General features: G+C 38.3%; 2 protein-coding genes across 2 annotated transcripts; both read left to right on the forward strand.

Moving 5' to 3' along the window:
- The first annotated feature begins 1221 nt into the window (after nt 1–1221).
- On the forward strand, nt 1222–16541 carry si:dkeyp-68b7.12 (rho GTPase-activating protein 30). The gene is made up of 14 exons (XM_032566015.1): nt 1222–1316; nt 1868–2213; nt 4767–4869; nt 6089–6233; nt 6373–6455; nt 7599–7706; nt 7981–8099; nt 8170–8338; nt 8513–8610; nt 8896–8967; nt 9841–10590; nt 11270–11481; nt 12397–12944; nt 14666–16541. The coding sequence occupies exons 2-14, from the start codon at nt 2126–2128 to the stop codon at nt 15684–15686; spliced, it is 3516 nt and encodes a 1171-aa protein (XP_032421906.1). The 5' UTR covers nt 1222–1316; nt 1868–2125; the 3' UTR covers nt 15687–16541.
- A 1267-nt stretch (nt 16542–17808) lies between these two features.
- Nucleotides 17809–20281, forward strand: LOC116721988 (zinc finger protein 415-like). The gene is made up of 2 exons (XM_032566054.1): nt 17809–18185; nt 19123–20281. The coding sequence occupies exons 1-2, from the start codon at nt 17912–17914 to the stop codon at nt 19980–19982; spliced, it is 1134 nt and encodes a 377-aa protein (XP_032421945.1). The 5' UTR covers nt 17809–17911; the 3' UTR covers nt 19983–20281.
- The last annotated feature ends 89 nt before the right edge of the window (nt 20282–20370 follow it).

Below are 20370 nucleotides of genomic sequence, written 5' to 3' on the forward strand. Positions count from 1 at the left end.
TTTAATGTTAGTAACTGAAACAAAAAATACAAAAACTGTAGCAGAGAAGCAATGGGACAGCAGGGAAAATAGTATAATGGAGAACAATGAAACCAGAGAGCAACACTTAGACAGAGGAGGACAACATGAGCTGCATGTGAGGCAATCAGGAAATGGGCAACAGCTGGCAGGCTGAAGGGAACGGAGGAATGAATCTAAATGAAGAGAGAAGCCTAAAGACAGAAATTAAAACTTTAATCCAAATATCAAATTACAGAAACGTAAGCTGAGACTCTAATACAAAAATGTAAGATTTAAAAAACAAATGATCAAAAGAGAACAGAAAATAAAATATCGTAACACATACTGCCACCACTGTGGTTGTTTTGATTTAAATATGATTATAATGTCAATGATAGGCAAAAATATCAGCTTATATTCATATTACTGCCATGACTTCAATATATACATTCTAGTTCTGTGCTAAAATAACTAAACGACCCATAAAACCATCAGTAAAGCATTTTGTCATCACTGGATACCAAAATATAAGGTAATGGTGAATTAAGAGTTAGTTCAGGATTCGTTCCAGACTTCTTCATGAGTGAGTAACTATTACCCTAAATATTTTTTTTAGCATGCAGACACTGGGATGGAGGTCATAAGAACTTAATAATTAGTTGAAATAAGAGTTAATCCCAGATTAGTTCCCTGTTAATTTCTGTCTAGTTTATTGTTTGTTTCTGTTTTGAAGCCTTATTGTGCACACTTGTTTTTATAATGCTACTTCTTATTGGGACTATGACCAACTGTGGTACTTTGGCACAAACAGTGTTTATTTTTGCACCGTTTATTTGCATATCATGATACTAACTTTTAAACTATTAATAATATTATGAAAAATAATAATTCCATTTAGTCCAATCCAGGTTCATTTAGAAAACACCTTAAATTACCAAAAGGACCAAAATGCTGTCCAGAAAACATAAAAACATTTAAAACATGACAGATTTCATCGTAAGGCCACAAAAACTCCAAATACAGAAATAGAAAATGTTGTTTTTCATATACGTATTAACATGTCCGCTTCTTCCCATCTGAGTGAGTAAACCACATGGAAGTTGGACGACAAAGAGGCAAACGTTGCTCACAAAGGGAAATAGATGCAGCATGCAGGTACAATGAACTGATTTCCCTACAGAGGCGGAGAAACTGCGAGCCGCATGCACAGAGAAAGCACAAGAGAAGGAGAGACTCAGGAAGTTAACAGGGGAAGTTTAGTGGTTTTTTTGCGTCATCACTTTATGCTGCTTCTTGTGTGCCGTTGCAGAGTGAAGGTAGGAACACTTGTTTTTGCTTTGTAACTTGTTTATTTCGCCTTTGTTCCTAGTTTTAAACTCCAACCTCAAAAGGGTTGTGTGGATAGGGATGGGACGAGCGATGGGAGGGAGGCAGCAGGTGTCAGGATGGTGGAGACGGTGGAGGGTTGAGTTTGAACGTCGGTCTGAGTTTGTATTTTCAAGCTCGACTTCCGCTGCAGTGAGAAAGGGCCCTGCGATGGCCGTGACATGTGTTCAGGAAGGGCAAAAAGGCCATTTGCGAAGGCAGCGGTGGGGTCAAAGCCGAGACTGGAGGCTTCAGTTGGTCCAGCAGCTCAAAGAGTCGAAAAAAGTGTGACAGTGGTGATCATTCAGGGGCTCTTTTCACTGAATAGCAGAAGTACAGGGACAAGGGTGTGGCCTGTCATTCGAAAAATAAATTGAGTTCATCGGGGGGGAAGTGGAAAGCCACATTTGCACACCAAGGATTGAGTGCAGCTTGTTTGATTTTGCATGGATAGTCATCTGCAGTTTGTACCGATAAAAACTTGTTATATCTGGTTTTGCAGGGGGGGAAGACTAACAGTTTGTCCAAAGACTCCTGCTTTACAATGCGACACAGCTCAAACAGGTGGCAGAGTTTCCAGCAGCAGCAGCAGCAGTGCGCTAGAGTCCCTGAAATGCACAGCTCCTCCACAAATTCACTGCCACACTAACGAGAGTTGGAGAGCAAATCCAGCCCAGGCAGGCAGGAAGGCAGGCTGAGCTGACGGAGGAGCACCGCAGGCCGCTCTGAATGTGAGGTGGGAAACCCGAGGCAGGAAGAGATGCGGAGAAATCGAAGAAAAGGAGGCAACAAAGAGAAGGTGTTTGGATGTGATCTGCTGGAGCATCTCACCACCTCCAATCAGGAGAGTAAGTGGATAATCATCACCTCTGTCCTTACACATTCAACTCATGACTGTATTTGTATTTCCTGCATCACAAAACCGCAGTCAGATTGCTGAGAACCTGAATGTAAAGCATCAGATGCATCTTATTGAGTGTTTTTCTTCTTTTTTAGCTGTCAGGATTCTATAGTTTCATAAATAATCATTAACAAAGACACTTACGTACCTTTTACGGGACTTTCTATAATAACATTAAAACCACAAAACTTCAACCACACCTGATTTGACAAAAACTGATCATGTATTACTGCAACACTGACTACCATTGCTATTTCTGTCTGGGGCTTCTGGAGTTCATCACATCAGAGAAGTTTTAGCTAAATTTATGAATTTACAGCCTTTTTTTAAATAAGTTGTCATGTCGCAACTTCGAACTTCAGTGGGATTGGATAAGATAAATCAACATTGATTAGAGCAAAATTATGGATGTTCAAATAAAAATATTAAAACCCTAAAAGCTTTTACATTTGTATTCCTGTTTAATTTGATATTTTAAAAAAATTTAGTGCAACCACTTTTCTTCAGAAGAGACTAAAAAGTGCATTATTGTGTGGTAGAGTAGTTTAATTTAGTAGCTTTAGTGTTTTGCACAGTGCAATGGACACACATTTCAGTTTCTTGATATGTAAAGCTGATAGTGACATCGATTAAAAAACTTAATCAGACATAAATTTCTGCTAATTTGGGTATAGTATGTAAATTATACCTTTTTTGCCTTAAGTCAAACAAACTGTTATGTTATTTCCTCATCAAGTATATACCTAGAATGTTGTTTTGATTTCTGACTCAGCTCCTTCAGACTAGCGGCAGCAGCAATTAGCAAACACCTGCTGGAACTACGCATTTTCTGAGCTCATCTAATGCGCCATTAAGAACAATCATAAACGGCCTAATGGAGAAGCATAGTTGCTATTGTTTTTATGACGTTCTGAAGGAAAGAGCAGGACCTTCTTAAAGAGGTAGATGCCCAATTTCAAGACATCAAAGCGCGAAGTCAAATTTCTTTTAGGTTAAGTTTGATATGCATTTCTATAATAACTGAAGGTAACATAGTTACTTAATTGTGCTACAAAATGGCACTCTGTGCCTGGAAAATACATAACACTGACCCTTTAACGTTGACTCTGCAGGGTACTGACACTGCAAACAGCAACTGATGAGAGGCATTATAGAGAATTTTATCAAGCAAAACTTACAAATCTCAGAAACATAAAATAAAATGGGACTTAAAACGGAGCAAGGAACTAGAGGTGAGTCAGGGCTAAAACCCCCTGAAAATCTGGCACTGAACAAAGAAAAATAAGAGCTTTTAATCTCTTGAATATCACAAAATATGGAAACAGAGTCCCTTCTTTCAAGAATCAATAAAGTATCTGTCTGTCTGTCCATGTATCTAACTATCTAGCTATACAGCCAGGTAGCTAACTAGGTAGCTAGATAGATGTATGACTGGCAGATTGGGTGAAACATGGGGATAATAAAGCAGTGCAGGTGAATGAAGTTTACTGGTGAGTGTATAATATGAGAGAAACCAAAGATGACATACTAAACCAAAGAAATGCTAGAAAATAGAAAATGACTATGAAAATAGGCCTACAAGAAGAATTATAATGGCAGAAACTGTGATGCATAAATCACCCAGTAGAAACAATCAATGTCATGACAATGTCTGCAAACTAATTAAAACTTTCAAGACTTTTCAGATCAGCCTTCATCTGAAAAGTCTCTGGTTCAGTTCGACAGCATTTAGCACCAAATTACGTCTTTCTGAAACAAAAGAAAACAGCTGGAAACTTGGCAGACACACAAGTCATGCCTGTAAGTTGTGCAAAAATGCCGCAGTGCTGTTACTGGGATTTCATCACAGATTGAAGAAGTTGAATTGCGGTCTTAATATTTTGTTTCACTCATTTTTTCAGCAGCAGGTATTGTGGTTATTACAGCAGTCTGTCCTAATACAAAGTCTGGTGGTTAAACTAAACATGCATTTTTACTTTTATTGGAAAATTTCAACAAAGAAATTCTTTATTTTATATGGATATGAAAGATCAAACATAAAGCTAACTGCTGATTGAATTCCTCAAGATCATCATGAAGAAATTATTTTTAGTAAAAAAATAATAAATAAAAAAGATTTACTGCAATGTACACCAAAAAAAAGCCTTTTTACTGTTTAGCATCTAAACACTCAGGTTTTATTACGTGCAACTTGTACTATTTTATCAATATTCAAGAATTACTGACTTAAAACAAGTTCCTAAACCTTGCTGAAAGGTTACTTCAAGTAATATCTGCACTAGAAACTAGACAAAAGTACTTAGCAAAATGTTGTGTTTTTGCAGTGTTGGATAGCAACGGGTGGCTTTAGCTTGCCACATTTTTATGATCTGGTTTGATATGTAAAGTCCTATATTGAAATTCAACAAATGTATCAACAGAAGTACTATAACCTTTGTCCATACCTCATTTTGTCTGTTGTTCTATAGTTGCTTTTAATAATCAGAGTGATTTCCTGCAGTTCCCCTGGTGCTACGATCCTGCAGCGAGTTTGTGGAGCAACATGGGATCGTGGATGGAATCTACCGCTTGTCTGGAGTGTCGTCCAACATCCAGAAACTACGGTTAGTCTTTTTTATTTGGCTAATTGTGTGCTACCCATTCACACTAGATATTTCCATGCTTTCAATACAGTCAAAGGAAAATCTAAGTACAACCTTAAGGTTTCTGCTGGAATAGAAGGTGGAAGAGGCACAAACTGGTGTTTTACAATCAAATCCACCTGATTAATTAATTAATTAATTAATCAATTAAGACCATTTCTAAACAATTTGAATCCATAATTTTACAGTAACAAAATTATTCCCATGCAGAAATCGATTATGACAGAAACTAATCTTCCCCGAAGGGAATGTTGGTGTAAATTCACCTAAAATAAAACACAAAAACTAGAGTCGGGACTTTAGTGAGTTAATGAATTACTTAGATTTTAACATGTTAATAATTTTAACGCAATTAATTGTATTTTTTTTTTTTTTTTTACATAAAAAAAGTCCCGAGCCGGAACCTTTCTATTCATATGTTTCGGTACGCCGGTAAATCTGACGCACAAACAACATCCGCCAACAACAACCATGGATGACAAAGCCGTTTCTCTTGACCCACTGGATTAATCTTTTGCGTCTAAAGACGATCTTTTGGGACCCTGGTAAATACTTTAGTTATGTTCAAGTTGTGCTAAAAGGAGTTAGCTGATCTCCAAAGCTGTTCAAGCCTAAAATAGCATCTCAATGCTAAACATGTAGCAGCACACATACTAATGTTGGCGCTGATGTCTGAAGGAAGAAAGAAGTTGCATGAATGATCAGGGGTTCCTGAAAAATTTGGGAGGTGAATAGTGATAATAGCACTTTGCACTAATCTGAATAACAAATTTATAACAAAAAATATGCATGTAGCCATATGTCTATTCATTCAATAGTTTAGCAGCAAAAAGGGTTTTGGAATTTAAAATGTTTATTTTGTCGATTAATTTTGATTAATTAATTACAAGTAACGCAATAAAATTAACTCAATAAAATATTTTAATTGAGTCCCACCACTAGTCAAAAACACAAGAGCTCCATGTCAGGTTCTACAAGTCTCAGTTAGCATGTAAATAATGGAGTTTATGACAGAGCGGTTAGAAAAGGCTTTGTCAGGAGGCAAATTATTAATGCAAAGAGTGATTCTGCATTCTGTACTACGTCCTTCTGATGATCGCATTCGAAAATGAGTTTAGATCTTATCTAGATTTGTTTGCGAAAACCATATGAGGTGAATCTTTTGTTTCTGTGAAACCAGGGGCGAGTTTGAGAGCGACGGGTCTCCAGATCTGAACAAAGATGTGTATCTGCAGGACATCCACTGCGTCAGCTCTCTATGCAAAGCTTATTTCAGAGAGCTGCCCAACCCTCTGCTCACATACCAGCTGTATGACAAGTTTGCTGTGAGTAACTCTGATGCTGCTCTCTGAACTTACGTGGTCAAGATCAAATGGATTCTCATTGACAATTATGTTGACTGATTTTGGAGAAAGTACATTTTTTAAGAAATGGAAAATGCTAACAATGCATGTCCCCCTGCAGGAGGCAGTGGCCATCCAGCTGGAGGAGGAGAGGCTGGTAAAGATCAGGGATGTGCTGAAGGAACTGCCAGATCCTCATTACAGGTAGAGACTTCTGCAGGACAGCGAGAGCCTCTAAAACTGAAATCCTCTGCTGCTTAATATTTACTAACATTATAGCAGGTAACACGTCAGGCTCAGCGTGTTTTATACCTGCTTTGTTACTTAAAACTGGCTTTATGCTAATCTGTTTAACACATTTCTGTATGTTAAACAGAAAATCTGGACGGTTGTAGTCCATTATGACGTTGGTGTTGAAGGTTTAGTTTTGGCCAAATTTGGCACTGATTAATGGAATCACTGCACATTTTCACATTTTTTTCATAATTCGGAAAATTTAACACATAGATTTATTGCTAATTTTAATTATCTGATGAACTATTAAGGTGTTGATAAAACTGTAATCACCTCAAGACAGAAAATGTCCTCTGACAGAGATAAACAGTTTTACTAAAAAATTAAGGATTGAAGATAATAAACTATTCCTTTATTTATTTTTGACATGCATGAACAAAAATAATTTTTAAAATATTTTAGATCATGTTTCTGTAACTTTTCTGTATGCTTCACTCAAGGATGATAAATAAAAAAAATACTTTTTTATTTATTTATTAAGCAGTAAAGTTCAGTTTCTGAAATGACTTAGATTTTGTGTTGTGAAGCATAAGAATATGGATATTTTAGAAATAAATTAATAAGACAAATAAAAAGAACATTCAATAAAGTCAATAAAGTAGTGCAAGCAAGAGAGAAATGGAGGGAGGACCAGTTAATTTATTTCAAAATTAACTTTAAATCTAATGAATTTTATTTATCTTACCCTAAAATGTTCCAGTTGTGTAAGGAAACTTATTGTGCCATAATGCTCAAGTGACAGAAAAATATTTTTAAGAATGTAAATTTTAAATAATATATTAAAAGCCACATCTTTGGGACCTACTTGATTTGATTTTTTAAGTTAATTACTCTGATTTAATTTAGATGACTTTTACAGTTGAATAGCTTCAAATCTTAGCAAATGAATAAATAAATAAATAAAATTACACCAAGGATTCAAATTCATAAAATAAACACAGACATGACTCTTGTTTAAACGTAATAGTTTCTTAGTGAGGTGTTCAAATGTATATATAATGACAAATTGTATTTTTTAAAAAGAAAAAATCAAGTTAAACATTTATCTTGCAGGACTCTGGAGTTTCTGATGCGTCACCTGGTCAAGATGGCTTCCTATTCCTCAGAGACCAACATGCACGCTCGCAACCTGGCCATCGTCTGGGCCCCCAACCTGCTCAGGTGTGCTAACGTCAGGCTCAGCGTGTTTTATTCCTGCTTTGTTACTTAAAACTGGCTTTATGCTAAGCATTGCTTTGAGTTTCTAGAACAAGTGAATTGATGAGATTTGTCTCTCTGTCTTTATACATTATTTTCCATTGAAATCTTCCCTTGATCAATTACTTCTTCATCTCGGTCCTTCTTCAAATTCTCCTTCCTTGTGTTTTTAACATGAATTAAAGCTGTTCCGTCTAAAAACCAGTTGATAAACACATTTATTTCCCTGCATGATAAGGTCCAAGGACATCGAGGCGTCTGGATTCAACGGTACCGCAGCCTTCATGGAGGTCCGGGTCCAGTCCATCGTGGTGGAGTTCGTCCTCACTCACGTCCCTCAGCTGTTTCCTCTCGAAGGTCTGGAGAAACACTCAAACATCCCCCACATTCAGACTCCTGCTTCATCTCTGCATTCTCTGTCCTTTAGGCGCACCTACAGAGAGGAGGAAGTCCCTCCCCTCGCCGTCGGCGCTGCCCAATCCGGACCTTGTGTTCTTCAGGTCATCGGGTTCTCAGCCTAACTTTGGGAACATTAGTCCAGGCGATGGCCCCCTCCCCATTAGACCCTACCACGCAATCATTGAAGGCACAGACAAGTGAGGGGCTCATTGATCCGTTAGCTAAAATATTAATACAGAACCATACACACATTTAAAGATGGTTAAACTTATTCAAGGCCATATGAATGTAAATTCGCCTCATAGATATGTGTTGACATTAGAGTCCATTTGGATAAAATTTAGACATTGTTCACTAAAATGTGTCCTCAGGAGGAAAGGATCGCTCAAAGGCAGGAAGTGGATGTCCATTTTCAACATTGGAGGACGATTCCCAGACCCGCGACGGAAACACAAACACTCTGCCAAGGGTACGAAATGAGAGATTTGATTTCTCTATTCTCTCTGTCTCTATTCTTGGGCTTTTCTAAAAAAAAAAAAAATTGTGCTTTCAGTTTGGTCTTACTTTACTAAATTTGTTTATATCTGATTTATTTATTCATTTATTTTAAATGAGTAAGCTCCAGATTATCTGATAATCTGAACTTTTTGAGTGGCAGAAAATATAAAACTTTTGAGTTATGCAAACCTTTACCACATTCGTTTAAGTGCTGCCTGCGTCTTCGTGAAGTTGTCACAACCTTTTGTAATTTCAGAAAAAGACAGAACACCTTTAAGACCTGCAAGGAGCATGGACTCCCTCAGCACACCGTCCTACCCAAATGAAGGTGCTTTGCTCTCAAATATTTAAAAAATTGGTTTAACTAATCAAAGGGGATTTATAGCAAGAAACTCTTTGAGCTCCAGCACATTTGGGGTCAGCTGGTTTTACTGCTGTATATGCTGTACAATGACTGACTTACCATCCAGAAACCACTAACTGCATTCTTGTTGGTTGTGGAGAAGGCTCTACTAATGCTTTTAAAAGATAACTGCGCATCTGTTTGCAGCCATTTTCACATGAGTGTAAATGTTGAGTTTAGGGGGGCGTGGCCAGCAGCAGCTTATTTCCATTTACAGTGACAAGACACCCTAAAACTGCTCAAAATATTTTTACTTAAGTAAAAGTAAAAAGTAGCCGTCCAAGAAATTACTCAAGTACGAGAAAAAAAGGTATCTGGTAAAACGCCTACTCAAGTACAGAGTAACTGATCAAATGATCAATCATTTAATATTTAAAAATCACATAATCAGATACATGAAAATATAAAGTTAAGTGGAAATTTTGGTATTTTAAATATGAAAATGACAATAACTGATTGAAGTAACAAAGTATAACAAAATCAGGCAAAAGAAACAATAGGTTTCTTTCAATAAAAAACTTATGAAACGTTACCAAAAACTGCAGGTGTGTGTCTGTGTCTGGTGAATTTTTGGTTAAAACATGTTTGATTTTTATTCAGTGGGTAGAAAGTCCAGAAATTTACTCAAAAAAGAGTAGAAATACTTCATAATAAATTACTCAAGCAAAATTAAAAAGTACAACGTAGTAAAAGTACTCCTAAAAGTAAAGTTTTTCAAAAAAGTTACCCAAGTAATTGAGCAAATGTAACTAGTTGCTAGCCAACTCTGATTGTTTAGAACTGTTTCTTGTATTTCAGGTTCCAGGCGGTCTGGGCAGCATCCTCCATCCACCAACTTGTCCCCTGCTGTCGCCAGCATGCCTCAACCTGGCTCAGACTCCGCAGCGCCTGCCTGCGGGTTAGGTAGCAGAGAGTATGCCGTGACCTACCGCAGAGGAACGGGCTTAGTGAGCGGAGGAGCAGGCACCCAGGGGACCTACACGGCTCTGGACCCCGAGGGTTTAGCGCTACCAGGCAGCGAGGGCGTCCAGACCAGATCTCCAGGACTCTCCAACAAAGCCAGACGAGCGGCTATGCACATCACCGGCCCCACCATGGTCACTGTGCCGCTACATATCACCTCTAACCTGGCGTTGGGGGTTCTTCAAGGAGGTGGCAGTGACAGGGTCATCATCCGGGGAAGAGACAAAGACGGAGGGGACAAGCAGGACGGCAAGGAGCCAGGGATAAAGATTGAGATCAAGGAGCCAAAATTAATGGAGTGGAACGTGGAAGAGAGCAAAAATGTTGAAGAAAAGGACAAGAGTGAAAATGAAAAAGAAGATTTGGACACAGAGGGACATAAAGGGGCACCAGAAGTCTCTGAGGAGGAGAGGAATGAAGGAGGAGAAGAGAAAAAAGATGAGGAGCTAAGAAAAGATTGTGGACACAAGGAGACGGGAGACCAACATGTACCAAGAGAAAAACGAGTGAAAAGCCGCAACTCCAGCACAAAGGAAGATAATCACGAAAACATGGGAGTTGAAGACCAAGACAGCGAATACATGGGTAATTATTACAAATTCATAACCAGAAATAATCAATGATTAGTTAAACATGTTGACCTAAATATGTTGTATTCCTTCTACTAGCCTTCTGCATCATACAAAGCTTCTGTTTGTGTGATGCAGTATTAGAAAATAAAAAATGCATAAGATTACTAGAATAAAGTCACAGTAGTACAAGAATAAAGTCAGAATATTAGGAGAATAAAGTCAGAATTGCGAGAATAAAGTTACGCGAGAAGAAACTCATAATATTATGAGAATAAAATCATATGAGAATAAAGTAACAATATTATGAGGAAAAAGTCAGTATTATGAGAATAGTGACTTTAGAAGCGACCTATATTTGGAGGTTTAAAGTTGTAAAAGAATAAAGTTGAAATAACACAACAACAAAGTCAAAATAATATGAGACTAAAGTCATAATACAAGTTTATTCTCGTAATATTTTGACTTTGTTAGCGTATTATTTCAACTTTATTCTTTTACAACTTTCTTCTTGTAACATTATGAGTTTCTTCTTGTTATATTATGACGATATTCTCATAAAAGTGTGACTTTATCCACATAATTTTATTTAATTTGTTTAATTTTCTAACTGCAGCCCTAGTGCTCCATCACACTCAAACAATGTCCGACACTGGGAGCTCATATTTCTGACCCTGATTATCATTTATTTACAGAAATGAAGGGATCAGATCTGAAGATTCAGCAGGCGGCTGCAGCCTCGCAGCATGAAGACGACAGTGTTTCTGATTCTGATGATTTTCTAAACTCAACTGAAGCCGAGGAAGACGACCGCAAGCTGTCGGGCTACATCCAGGACAACTTTGAATTCCTGGACCAGATGGACTGCAGCGCCATGGACCACATGGACTGCAGTGTGTCCTATCAGGTGGGGACATTATTATCTCATAAATTATGTGGAATTAACATTCATCAATAAGCCTTTTGCAATAAATCAATTCATCACATCATAAATTAAAAGGTGCTTGATAATTTTCATTTTGATACTTTGTGAAGGGCAATTTCGTTTACAGAGACTTCATAATCGATTTTATTTATGTTTTTGGTTATGTGTGTTTTTATTTAAATTTTATTCAATGTTTTGGTCGCTTCAAAAAAAAATCTTCTAGTTTCAGTGTAATGTGCTCACTTTACAAACTTGAAGTTTCTAAACCTTTGAGAAGGCAAACTTACTTTGTTGTATCGTTACCAGTATGTTGCTTAAAAAAGGTCTCAAAACATACAACAGCGTATGAGGGGTATTGTAGAAGGAGAAAATAAGAGGAATACATTTCTTCCAAAAAACTCATAAATTTCAAGATTAATTTCAGAAATTTTCTAGAAAATACTTGAAAATTTAAGTTTGACAAGTAAAAAAAAATCTAGAAAAATAACTTAGAAATTTCCTAGGAAAAAACAGTTTCATAAGTTGAAATTTTTGACTTTTGAAACTAGAAATTTTCTGAAATTAATCTCAAAATTTCAATTTTATTCTAGAAAATTATTGACTTTTCAATCTCATACATTTCCAGTTTTTCTTCTACAAAATTACTAAAATTAATCCCAAAATATCAGATTTTTTCTTCTAGCACATTTTTGACCTTTTCAAACTCAGGAATTTCTTATGTTTTTCTAGAAAATTTCCTAGAAATTACCTTCTTTTTTTAATCTACAATGACCCTGATACGGCGTTTCACAAAACAATATTATTCTTCATTACTGGGACAATTTATCATCCAGCAAAATTTGTTGTTATGACAGATTAAATTAATATTTTAAGCATTTTGGTCTCTTTGCCTTCCAGGTTAATGAGTTCTCTGTCGAGCCTCCTGGTCACTCTGATGATGAGTATGAAATCATGGCTCAAGCTGAGGAACCGACGCTGATTGTGACCGAGGCGAATCCACACAGACCGCTCAGCCTCGACCTGAACAGTCGACACACTAAATCCCTCAGCTTGCCCTACATGACGTCGCCCATAGACGGACCGGAGGAACACTCTTCTTCTGACGATGTTTCAGAAGACGAAGGCGATGAGGACGGTTACAGCAGTGACGAAGATGAGAGCATGTTTGTTAAGAGCCTGCCACCGGACTTCTTCTTGAGCAGTCTGTCTGGGCTTGAATCAGACAACCAGGACTGTCCCAGCCCTGACAGACAGCTGGTTCAGGAGCTGCAGAGGTCTGAAGGAAAAAGCTGCGAACCGTTGGATGTTGAACTTTCTGTTTGCAGAGAAGCAACTGAGCATGCGCAGGAAAACGCTGGAAACGATGAAGAAAAGCAAGAGACAAAAATGGAAGAAGAGGATAAATCTTGTCATGGAGAAGATCAGCTTGAAAACAACACACACAGGTAATAAATTATTAACATTTTGCTCATGAATATATGATTTCAGTTCAGTTATCAAGTCAATATTCATATTCAGTCAATATGAAGGTTTAAGGGAACCAAATATAATTTGAAAAATGTAAAATATGAAGAAGAAGCTATAAATAGCACGAGGATATTGGCATTATAAACAAAGTTCTGAGTTTTGAGCAGAAAGATTGTTTTACTTCCTGGCTGACGTCTTCAGATGTTGCTTCAATATTTCCACATAATGTTCTTTCCTCATTATGCCATCTATTTTAAGAAGTTCACCAGTTCCTCCTGCAGCAAAACAGCCCCACAACATGATGCTGCCAACTCCGTACGTCACAGTTAGGATGGTATAACCATCCCAGCTTTTCCTCCTGTTTTTGATTAAGCCCAAACTGTTCCACTTTAGTTTCATCAGACGACAGGACATGTCTTCAAAAATGAATATTTTTGTCCCTGTGTTAATTTTCAAGCTGCAGTCCGGCTTTTTATGTTTCTTTTGAAGTGAAGGATTCTTCCTCGCCGAGTGGCCTTTCAGCACAGGACAGTCTGTGCGAGCATCTTTACTGGGTCTTTGGCTTTTGTTCTTGGGTCCATCTTCACATTTGGTCATCTCTGGGACACAGAACCCATCTCCTTCTTGAGCTTTATGATGGTTGGACATTCCCATCATGTCTATTCTGCCATATAATTGTTTGAACAGATGAACACAGCGCCTTCGAGCATATGAAATTGTTCCCAAGTATGAACCAGACTTGTTCAGCTGCGCAGCTCTCGTCCTGATATCTTGGCTGATTTATTTTGCCTTTCCTATCATGTCAAACATAAAAAGCGGTGTGTTTAAGGTGTGGCCTTAAAATGCATCCACAGGTGTCCCTAAAGTTAACTCAAATCTTAACTTAAATCTGTCAGACATTCATGGAAGGAAGCCCAAAAGGTTTGATCCATATCATACAGAATAAAATACAGTTTTTCTTAACACTGACTAAATGTATGTAAACATTTGATTTTTCTTCTGAAAATGTTCTTGCCAAGTTTTCTAGAAATTATTTTGGTAATTCTAAGTAAGCTGAAACACGAAAAGTTTGATCTGATTTAAGAGAGAAAATTTGATTCAGTGCATGTAAATATCTTGTTTCTGTAGTACATATATAAACAGAATAAAGAATAAAAATACGGCAGAAAGAGCAAGATTTCAGCATAAATTCAGTGTAGTTAAAAAAAATGCTGTACTCCAGTAAAGAAGAATGTGCTTCTGTCAAGTTGGTTAATTAAAAAAGTACAAAACGTGAATTAAAGACTTTTTACAAATAGTGACAATAAAAAAACTGTAAAAAAGTAAAGTTGTACAAATACCAACAGGAATGTAAATACTTATTAAGTTAATGTGAATTAAACTAAAGTGAAGTGAACTAAACTAAAGTGAACTAAAGTGAAGTGAATCAAAGTGAACTAAACTAAACAAAAGTGAAGTGAGCTAAAGTGATCTAAACTAAAATGAAGTAAATTAAAGTGAACTAAACTAAACTAAAGTGAAGTGAACTGAACTATGTGCTACTTTGAGTGTGTGTATCTCAATAAAACACATTTAAATTTGTTTGTATTTTAATGTGACCAACTAGGATAAAGTTCCTTCAGGAAGATTCTGTACGTTTCTCTGCTGATTTACTCCTGTTGCAGACGTCTGAACTGCTTTTTATTTGTCCTTTTGGCAGGACAACAGATGAAACTCCAACCGCTGCAGAAGACGATGAAAGTGAAAAATGTCTAACTTCAGAAGCATCAACAAGCTGCTGTGAGGAGCTTCAGGAAACCGACAGTCTGACTGGAGCAAAAGCTGAGGATGGGGAAGAGGTTCTGGATGAGCCTGGAGATGATTCTCTTTTGACAACAAGAGATAATCCTTCAATGTCAAAAGACATGGAAGAACAAGTCAGTGAGGAGGACAATGCAAACAGCAGGACAAATAGTGACATTTGGAGTGAGATTGAGGATGTTGTTTGTGAAGTGATTGAGGATGAGGAGAGTGAGCAGTCTATGAGGGAAGCTTCTCCAGAGGCAGATGTCGAAGAAGATGGAGAAGTGGAGGAGGAAGACTTGATGAACAAGACAGAAGAGTTATCACTGGAGCCAAATGTAGAGAAACCTTCAGAAGAAGAGAGAAATGAGTTAAATCAAGAAGCTCAGCATCAAAACATAGAAGATCCGGTTTCCGAAGAAACAGAAAAGGAGAAGGAAGACGCAGACAGAGCAGAAAGCAGAACACAGCCGAGCGCCGATAAACAGCCAGTGATCTTATCTAATATTAGGGACTCAAAGGAAGGAAGTAATCCTGCAAACGGCAGTGGCAGCCCAGGAGGCGTTGGGAGGAAGCTGGTCGTCTCCAAGCAGCCTAAGGTTTACCAGGTCAAAGCGGTGCCGGTCGTTCCCCCGAAGCCTCAGCACTGCAAAATCACCGCGCTGACCCTCCGTCAGCAGCAGCAAGAAAGAGAGAGGAGAGACAACGCTCTGAAGGAGCGGGACGGAGACGGGGACGGCGAGACCCCCGAGAAAAAGGACAGGCCGTCGATGCTCAGAGAGAAGAGGAGGGACGGCCTGGACGCGGCGGTGAGGGACGCGAAGAGGAACAGCCCGCTCAGCATGTGCTTCGACGAGGCGGTGGCCATCGCAACGCTGAGGCGGGAGAAAGAGCGAGGAAGAGAAGGGGAGGCTGACCCAGAGGGATTGGGAAAGTGAAGGACAGTAGCTGGGTCTCCATTACAAATGTGTGCAAAACTTTGTCGACATTCCACTTGTGTGGGAAGAAACAAAATTTCACAATTGCGACGTTTTCATTAAATAAGAAATGCAATCAAAATCACGTGAATACGTTTGTTCACGCAATAAGTCCTTAAAAGCCACAGCAGTTACGTGATGTAAACAGTTACGTGAGATTATATTCATAACTCAGCCACTAGCGCTCATTGCCTTCACAGGAGACGTCAGCGTCTTATTCAGGCCTTGGAGCGACAAGTTCCTTATATTTGGGAACGGCTATGCATGCAGCGTTTTGGGGAAATTGTAGTTGCAGATTTTAGCTACAGATTCAATATGTCTGAATGACAAACTCATCTTTTTATAAACTGTGACAGCTCTGTTCGAGCCAGCTGGACATTGTCAGAAAAAAACAAACCTTTATCTTCCTATCCCTTCCTGTCATCTTCTTTGGTGTTTCCGATAGTATCAAGATCCAGCTGTCGATCACATGATCCCTGTGATACAAAATTTTTTAATTCCATGGCAGTTTTTTGAAATGCATCCATTTTGATATGACTGAAAAACCACCTCATCCTAACGCAAAAATGTGAGATTTTTCAAGATTGCTGTGTTTCCATGAACTGGATTTTAAAAATTTAAATTTGCCCAAATTTACTATCAATGGAAACACAGCTAGTGAAGGAGATGCTTCAGATTCAGCCCACAATGTTCACGAGGCTCTCTGCCCAGGCAAAAGTAAAACTTTATCATTGTTTTATTTTGTGATTGCTGACATATTGTTAATATTAACAATATATTAGCAATATATTGTTAATATTAACAATATATTAATAATATATTGTTAATATTAACAATATATTGTTAATATTGCTGATGACAATATTAACAATGCCATCATTGTTAATATTTAGTTTTATTGGTTTACAGGCATCGTAGTAGCTTTGTTGTCCTTATTAAAAGAAAAACATTTTACAAAGTCACACACCACCCTCCGCAGTTATTGGCCCCCATGGTAAAGATGCATAAAAAGCTACCACCATATGTTTTAGTGGTAAAATGTCACCAAAATATTTGACTCAACTCATTTTTCAGTGGAAAAATGCGCCTAAACATCTGTATAATCTGTGTAATTATTGGCACCCGTGGAGCCTTAGTGACCCCAGTATGCCACTTTGTGGAGACTTTATTCATCCTCACCGGCCTCCTCACTGGAAAGATAAATGTGGGTTCCAGCTGTTTTACACTTTTTAATTATTGCTCTGCCCCTATGGGCAAGTTGCAACGAGAAGCTACTATTTTCTCATTTGTATATCAACTTCCCTAACTTTAATGATATATTTCCTTCTCTTTCCCATTTTGAAAAACAGCTAAGAGAAATCGGCCTCTGTGTCAAGTTACACTTCCACCCCAGAACTAGGAACAACTTAAAAATATAGAGAATAAAAAAAAAAAAAATAGTTCAGCTTCATTTAGGTCACAATAATTGTGAAGGGAGGCATAACTATGTTGAGGAGATCATTATAACTTAATTCCAGGCCTTAATAACTCTGCCTGGAATTATTCTAAATAAAACATGAAAAAATGCAAACATTGAGGTGGAACGAAGTATTTAGTGCTGCTCCAACATCACACATTATACAGATAAACAGCCTCTGATGTGTGATGGTTGTGTAAAAAAAAAAAAAAACCATTTCACTTTGTTTACCTGCATTTTGATTCTCAAGATTTGAAGATTAGTTTTGAAAGTGGCTCCATAGCACTTACTGTTTGCACTTATCTTCGGGTCAGTTGTTTCTATGCAAAGTTTATGTACATAAATAGTTTATCTGAAATTGATTGACATGTCTGGTTTGAGGCATTTGAATAAAGAGCATTGCGAATTAATGAAGTGTTTGATGCATTACGTTCTTTTTAGAAAACACTAGATGTTATTACCTTGTATTGGAAACCACATGGACGTTTAGATAGACATTCACGTATGTCTAATAAAGAGATCATTTTAGGTCAACGATGCTATGAAGTACAGCGAGGGATTCGAACATTTCGCTTATATTAGAGGCTTTACGGTTACTGATGTCTGCCTCACTTCCGGCTTCGAATTTACCGGAAGTAAATCAAAATAAAACAGACGGGACGCTGATTCTCATCTTCACAGGAAGCCAAAACTTCCACTTCTGTTGAGTTTTTTAAACTCTTCCAGCGGGATGTCTTTTCCCTCAGCTTTCAGTACGCAGGTGGCCGCCATCATGGATGTTCTGGCCAAAGCTGCGGTGGCAGAAATAACGATGCTGGTGGAGGATGGGAGCGTGGCTCTGCGGCTGGAGGTGGGCAGGAGGGACAGTGAGATCCAGGAGCTCCGGAGTAAGCTGAAGAGGACGGAGGCTGAGCTCCGGAAAGCTCAGGAAGCGGCTGCCAGGCGAACTACAGCCGAGAAACAGGTGCAGACCGCAGCAGCGGCGGGCCAGGAACCGCGGAGAGGTGAGAGGAGGAGGCACCAAACTGCATTCAAAATGTCTGCAATTCAGACTGATAACTGATTAACAAGGTCTTCTTAACTTCTACCTTAGAAGTACATTAGGTAAAATAATTGTTTTAAATTCCCGTCAAATTCGTCTAAAGCTATGTCGTGTTTCATTATTTTAATAATTACACATATTGGAGATTAAAGACGAAACTCTTCTTGTCGGTCTGAGTAAAGTTTGTCCTTCCCTCGTTTATAGGTGTGAGATGCTTGAGGAAGTTCTTGCATGATTGATGATAAAACATGTGGTGGATTCAGTGTTGTTGAGCTGTACAGGTACTGTTGCTGCAAAGTCACAATAGCACATTTTGCAGGATGATATTTATATTCCCAGAAGTTATTGCAATAAAAGATAATATAATTGTTTTCACACTATTGTCAAGTAATATAATGGTAATGACATAATAGTGCAATAACAAATTCTCAAAGATCAAATAAACTTGAAATTCTAATGATCATCTAATACTGGAACTGGAAGACATTTTGAATATCCAAAATTAATAAACAAACAACAGAAACAACAAATATAATTAATTGTAAAGTCTCTGTAAGCAAAAATTGCTGTTGAAAAGGACTGGTTGAGACCAAAACACCAGCCTGAGGAGTTTTATTATCCAGTTTTTATCATAAATTAGCGCAATAATCATTTTCATTTATCATGCGATTAATTGTTTTATTGCTTATTACAACAGGCATATGCAAAGCATTCCCAAAACATAACACTTCCACCTCCGTACTTTACAGTTGGTATATGAATAAAATCAGATTTCAGCAAAAAGTCTAATCTGCGCATGAAGACCTGCTGTGTGAACGTAGGCGAAGGTTCTGCTGGACTTATTGTTTTGAGCATGTTCAGATAGTAAGCATCATGCTATTGTTTTCTTTTGGCTGCAGATAAGGAGAAGCATCCTGAAATTGACGGGGATTATCCTGAACTAAAAACTGCTGATTCATTCTGCGAGACTCATATAAGTCCCGATGTGAAGCAAGAGCCAGAAGGTGAACTTCGGTTCGATGAAACAACCGAGCATGCAGCAACGGACGCACCGGATCGAGGCGACCCCATCTGGCCGGCTTGTGGAGTGTTTGAGAAAAGCTCTGTTGCAGTTCAGGAGCAATCACAGATGTTTCCATCTAATGACCTGCGAAGTACATATTTACCTTCAGGAAAGGAAGCAGAAGATGTTTGCTTTAATGTACCGGTGAAAGAAGAGCTCTCTGTGCTTGTTGAGTCTGTCTATAAAGACGATTTGCTTCCTGGTGTCGTTCGGGATGATTGTATGGAGTCTGGAGGCCCGTCAGCAGCTTCACTTTATACACAGGCAGAATCCTCTGGATCAAATGAAGAGATTATCAACAGGAAAATGAACTGCAGACCAAAACGGCTTATGACCATGTGGCGAGGGAATCAGAGCGTCTACATCTGCTCGGTGTGCAACAAGAGTTTCCTCCGCTTGTCTCAGCTGGAGGAGCACAAGAGCACCCACCAGGCCTCCAAACCTTTCAGGTGCCTCGAGTGTGGGAAGTCGTTCACACAGAAGACCCGGCTGAAGACGCACCAGCGGGTCCACACGGGGGAGAGGCCGTTCAGCTGCAGCATCTGCGGGAAGAAGTTCTCCAGGCAGGACAACTGCCTGAGACACGAGCGCTTCCACAGCGGGCTGAAACCGTTCAGCTGCAGGCAGTGCGGGAAGAGCTTCACCGTGCTGGGAAACCTCAAAATCCACCAGGTGATCCACCTGCGTGGACGGTAGCACCAATAGTGTTTGAACCGTTGCATCAAACGGAAAGATGTATTTATTAATCGTAATAATCCACAACAAAGGCAAAAATGTGACTCAGATTAAAGCATGGATAATAAATCTCCAGCTGTTTAAGAAATATGTTTGGATGTTGAGCAAAATGCGGATTTATTTTAGATAAAAGGGATTTTTAAAATGTTTATCTTGTGTATAAAGCAAATCTAACAAATGCAAATGTTGTTTTGTCTGGATGTCACCATTAATGGCTTTAAACTTACACGTATTTCAATAAAAACATTTTGTGCTTCGTACAACTTTTTTCTTAGTGCTTTTTTCTCAGTATAGACTTTTTTTTCTGAGTTTTTGTTGTTTTTCCACTAATATTTATTATCAGTTACAT

This window comes from Xiphophorus hellerii, chromosome 6 (genome assembly GCF_003331165.1).
Source record: "Xiphophorus hellerii strain 12219 chromosome 6, Xiphophorus_hellerii-4.1, whole genome shotgun sequence".
Classification (NCBI taxonomy): Eukaryota; Metazoa; Chordata; class Actinopteri; order Cyprinodontiformes; family Poeciliidae; genus Xiphophorus; species Xiphophorus hellerii.